Source organism: Trichophyton rubrum (assembly GCF_000151425.1).
Source record: "Trichophyton rubrum CBS 118892 genomic scaffold supercont2.8, whole genome shotgun sequence".
Lineage (NCBI taxonomy): Eukaryota > Fungi > Ascomycota > Eurotiomycetes > Onygenales > Arthrodermataceae > Trichophyton > Trichophyton rubrum.
This window is the reverse complement of record NW_003456421.1, coordinates 848,059-853,369: the sequence shown is the minus strand read 5'-3', so window position 1 is coordinate 853,369 and position 5,311 is coordinate 848,059. Positions and strand designations below refer to the sequence as shown.

Below are 5,311 nucleotides of genomic sequence, written 5' to 3'. Positions count from 1 at the left end.
CAATCATGAAATAGATAAGGCAATAGGGGTAAGATAGGACCAAGAGAATGCACGCTTGAAATGGGAGAACAAGTAGTGGCGACATAAAGATTATGGGAGAATAACATGGTTTTGCAGTCAGGGAACCAGCAAAGTATCAAATAATACCAAAAAAAAAAAAAAAAAAAAAAAAAAAAAAAAAAAAAAAAAAAAAAAAAAAAAAAATTATCGTAGATTAGTCCGTGTGTAAGGGTTCATGTCATACCAGTGCTCACTTAGTTCCACCATCGACGATGGGGAGAGCCAGTTCCAGTGGGCTGTTGGGAGGTCAGAGTTGGGGGTGTGTATGTAGTGTCTGGGCCGGATGGCTTGGGACCACCGGTTCCGGTACCGGGTGGTGGTGGGTTGGAAGTTGGGGGTGGAGTCTTTGTAGAAATAGTCGTCTCCGGGGGAATGGTGATCGTCTTGGTTCCCTCGTGGATATCGGTGATGGTGATGGTTTGGCATTTGCCGCACTGACCGGGAGGAAGAGTCTGGGGTGGAACGACAATGGTACTTGTTCCCTCGTGGATATCGGTGATGGTATAGGTCTGGCAGCCAGGGCAATGATGTGGCGGAGGAGTAGGCTCAGCTGGCGGAGGCGTGACAGGTGGGGCTTCGCAGCCGTCTCCGCGACATTCAGTGACGGTGACGGTGACGGTGACTGTGGCCGGTGGTGGGCAGGTGTATGCTCCGCAGTTATCACCGTTGCAGGTCTGGGAAGGCTGCGTTGGGGTAGGCTCCGGGGTGGCATGGGTTTCAGTAACTGGATAGCAAGTGGTTGTGGTATAGGTGGAAGCGGTGAGCCAGGTGCTGTACCAGGTGTAGCCCGGGATGGTTGCAACGGGAGTAGAACAAGGAACAAACGTGGTGCGGGTGATGGTATCAGTTCGAGTAGTGGTGATGGTCTGGGTGCCCGCCCCCGGAGGGTTGGGAGTAGGCGGCTCGGGGGTGGTTGTTGGAGGGTTGCCGGTTGTCATTGGGGGCGGCTGGTGGTGGCCTCCCGTCCCCCTGACTTCAAGATCTGGATACTTGAAGCCAGGGCGGGCAAGGGTGGTGCCAGCAAGAGCAACGACGACGAGGGGTATTAAAGCAACCATCTTGAAGGCAGAGTCGATCAAAGGGCAGCAACAGCAGAGTAACGAAGGAAGTATCTGTTATATAGGGAACAGCCAAACCAAGCGAGTGACGCGGCTCGAAACGAAATGGTTAGGAAAGGGGAGGAAAGAATATAGTATTCCTCTCAGCTATGAACTGAACGATAGTGGATTATGATAGAGAGAAAAGGATATCAGGAGGGTATCAGCCGGGCAAGGCAGTAATATTTATACGCTTTTCTCCGGACGTAATATACATCCAACGTCACCGGGAGCGGCTGGCCTCGATCTCTCCAGCTCGAAGGCTTAGATATCGAGAGACATGTTGCTTTTCCACCTTATCCGAAGCTCCATCTGAGCTCGGGACTCCACCAGCCATGTCATGGCGTCTCCAGACAGCTAAAAGTAGCTGCAACTCAACCGGTTACCATGGCTCCGAGAGACCTGGGGTGCGCGAAGAGACGAACGCCTTAGGCACTTGTTCCGGTGGCTTCCTCGGCCAGACCCCATAGGCTGCCTGGACCATCGAGCTCGCTACGGTGGTATTAGCTCAGAATAGTATGGTATTTGTAGCGAGACAAAGCCCTGGTATCTGATATGGTTGCCAGGTGAGACCCTCTTGGTTCCATCTACACCAGACAGATGCGTTCCCTCAGGAGCCGCCTGGCGGAACCGCCAGACGTTACGGTGGGATTGCAACCTCCCCAGGAGAGCTCGGTGTGCTCCGTATGCCTCCCTCATCTTTATTCCCGAGAGACGAAGGAGATGCTCTCTGCTCTGAAACGAGCTGAGGTGTGCAGTTCCAGGAGCGCCCTTCCAGCTCCTGATCCTGATTGAATCCAGAAAGCATCGAGATGGAATTGCTGTCCGCAGCCGCCCTCCCTCTATCTATCCCCGAAGCCTCTCCGTCAATAATTGCTCGATCCAGGCGGCCTTGGGCGGCCAAAAATTTGCTGTTGGATGGTTATGACGACAAAATGTCTTGCATCCAACGGTGGGTGGGCGTCTGAAACACGAATCAGACGCCGCGCTGCTCAGCTGGGCGACCTTGGTTTACTCGATGGTTGGCCCCAGGCGATATAAAAATAGTTATAAAAATAGGTCGTGCTTATATTTTCTTTTTTCCTCTTTTGCTCCTTTTTATGTTTGTTCATCCGAATGAGCAAAGAGCTGTTTGGTTTCTCATCAAGCTTTATGCTGCGCCCCATGTGTTTGCTGGTTATTCTCCGAGATCAACTTGCCTTGGACGGGAAGGCTACACAGTGTTTTGCGAGCTGATGGCCTTCTCAGCCCTACCAGACGACCGTTACAAGTGTTTATCAACCGTCAAGCTTTTACGGAGTACTCATGATTCAATTGCATTGATCAATTACTCTCTCTCTCTCTCTCTCTCTCTCTCTCTCTCTCTCTTTTGAAATACTCTAGTGTTGGTAGTCAGATACTAGACTACCTTGTAGTAGTTCGATAGCCGTGAATAACATGAAGACGGTCTAGTAGGGCATAGATCCCTCTAGTCAGTCTTTGCATATGGCTTTCTGGCTTTGTTTGCGTTAGGTCTCTCCCTTCATTGGGGGGTTTCAGAGACATATCTTGGTTCTTCAAAATTGATGGTAGGTATCTGCAGCTAAAACGGCATGGCTGTATCCCAGACGAATACCTGGTGATTAAGGCCTGGCCAACCTGCATACTTCACATAGTTCTCAAACATATACGAGAAAGAAGCGCAGAAGGTCTGAGTTGGCGCCAGGTTATGAACAGAAGCGAGGAAATAGCCAATAGTATCTTCTTTGGTGCATGCCATGATAGTAAGACCTAGCTAATAAGAGTCAGAACAGGGACATTGAACTAGTTTCTGGTATACTCGAGATTGACAACGCCGAATAATGGGACTCATGATCTATGTGTAGCAACGTCCGGTGATGTGGAAAGCAACCTGTAACCATGCTTTTATATTATTTTAGGTGCAATAAATGGTTCCTTATGATTCTCAGATTGTCAGAGGGCCACAAGCTTAAAAGAAGGGGTTGGATATGGCATCAGTCTATTTTGAACGGGTTCCAACCGACTCGAAGCACACGAGCTGCAATGAAAAATACTAGTCCTCCAAAGTAACAGCAACTCGTCCAAGTAATGAGGCCCCAGTATTCACCGCCATTACGGGTCAAGATGGATCCTCCAATGGGGATACCGGTAAGACATCTGTGTGATATATTTAGATTCGTAAAGATAAGATAGATAGAAACAAACAAATGACAGAAAAATTGAACCTTTTGGGACGGACAAACAGAAAGAGATAGAATCATATACATACCCAAAGCTGACAACAGTATATGCCGTGGCATAATACCGCCCATAGTTCTCTGTCTTGCATGTCTGGCCCACACACACTGGCGTTAGACCAATGTTACTACCACTCGAGAAGCCGAAGACGAAAGCGAATGATACCGTCATCGCAGTGTTCCCATTGGCTGGAAGCCAAAGGCAAGACACAGAGAGCAGGCACATCAGGACAGTAACAATCATGGTATTGAAACGTCCCGTGTAATCGGATATGTATCCGGGGACCCAACGGCCGAAAAAGGAGCCTACATTAAGGATGGCCAGAAGCTGGTAGGATAAACCCTTTGGCATGCCGTGATGAAGAGCATAGGAGGATATATATGTGAGAGGTACAAAAAGACCCCATTCTATGCAGAAAATACCAAGCGTGGTGCATGCAAATACTGGCTCCAGGAGAATACGGAGATCAGGCATGATATTCTCCATGGTAGCACGCTGTCTGGGCAGTCGTGATTTGACTAACATCAAGCCAGCACCAAGACTAACAAAGCATATCAAGGCCAATACGCGAGTAGACCAGGCGAATCCAATCTTGGTGAAGAGTGCATCTAGTACCAAAGGAAAGACAATACCTCCTACACTCCCTCCTGTTGCTGCTAGACCAGTTGCACGGCCTCTAAGGCGAAAGAAGAAGTGGCCAGGATTAGCCACTGCTGGTGTGAACACCATCGAAGTTCCGGCTGCACAGATAACACCAAAAACCACCATTATCTGCCAGTATTCAGTGCAGAATCCAAGAGCAATTAAGCTCCCAATGACAAGAGTCGAACCGACGAGGACAAGCCCCTTTGGGCCCTTTGCATCAAATATAGGGCCGATCTGAAGACCACCGAAAAAGATGAGGAAGGAAAAGACGCCAAAGATCCATGAGATGGTGCTCTGATTGTAATCCTTGAGTTGGTTCTCACTAAAATAAGCCTGGAAGGTCCCTATGGTGTTAACCAATCCAAAGGAGCCGAAAAGGCAGAGAAAACATCCAAATACCACCAGGTATGCCTCCAGTCCACCCTCGGGATACACATTGCCATCTGGATCTGTTGACATATGAGAACCTAGCCGGGCGAGGTTCTCTGAGTCTGTAGGCGGAGAAGGTTGTGACGATCGCGTACGGGTCAGACAAACCGAGTTACCGTCCTGGTCCCTAGTAATGGCCTGGAATAGCAGTCGATTTCCTGCTAACGGAAGCGCCTTTTCGTCATAAAGGGGCGGTTCTCTTTCCTCCTCGTTAGCTAGGGGGTCTGGGTCTTGCCTCGCAGCAGCGTCCTGTGACTTCTTCTCTGTTGCCGGAGCAGGGCCTTCTGAGTCACTCTCGCATCCTGTGCCAGCAGCCTGCTCTGGATGGCCTAGATGGCCAGTGTTGTGGTGTCCCTCCTGATGAAAATCTGCCCTCTCGGCAATCGGGTTGTTCTGAGGTCTCATACTCTGGGTCAGACAAAACACCGCTCCCTTCACCAGACCTGCCAAGGTGAGTTATATATATATATATATATACAACCGCTGAGAGTACCCGGGAGGTGTCCTTATCGGTGATGACAGCAACGAAAGGAATATTCCCTTTCCGCCGGGCTCTCTAGGAGTCAGTTGAATTTAGACGAGACGAAAGAAAAATATTCCGGGAGGCAAGAGGTAGGTAGTTATCAGATCCATGGGTACCGGCAACGGAGGTGGCCGCTTTAACCGAGCGGTTTTTTACTCCAGAAATCGTGGGTAAAAAAAATAAGCATAAGGCCTGGAGGTGTTTGATAAGCGTCGGGTGAGGGAGTGGACATTATTATCCTTCATTCGCCCATGGGCTTTCAACTTGGGTTTCGGCAGATGGGACATGCTTGCTTGATCCTTGCTTCAACACACGAACT

At 49.5% G+C, this 5,311-nt stretch overlaps 2 protein-coding genes across 2 annotated transcripts; both read right to left on the bottom strand.

Annotated features, from left to right (window-relative positions):
• Positions 1-227: 227 nt before the first annotated feature.
• TERG_06839 (uncharacterized protein) lies at positions 228-998 on the bottom strand (the record flags this gene model as incomplete). The annotated part of the gene is made up of 1 exon (XM_003232802.2): positions 228-998. The coding sequence occupies one exon, from the start codon at positions 996-998 to the stop codon at positions 255-257; it is 744 nt and encodes a 247-aa protein (XP_003232850.2). The 3' UTR covers positions 228-254.
• A 2,153-nt stretch (positions 999-3,151) lies between these two features.
• Positions 3,152-4,874, bottom strand: TERG_06838 (uncharacterized protein; the record flags this gene model as incomplete). The annotated part of the gene is made up of 2 exons (XM_003232801.1): positions 3,152-3,314; positions 3,427-4,874. 2 exons carry the CDS (start codon positions 4,872-4,874, stop codon positions 3,152-3,154), a joined length of 1,611 nt encoding a protein of 536 aa, XP_003232849.1.
• Between the last annotated feature and the right edge of the window lie 437 nt (positions 4,875-5,311).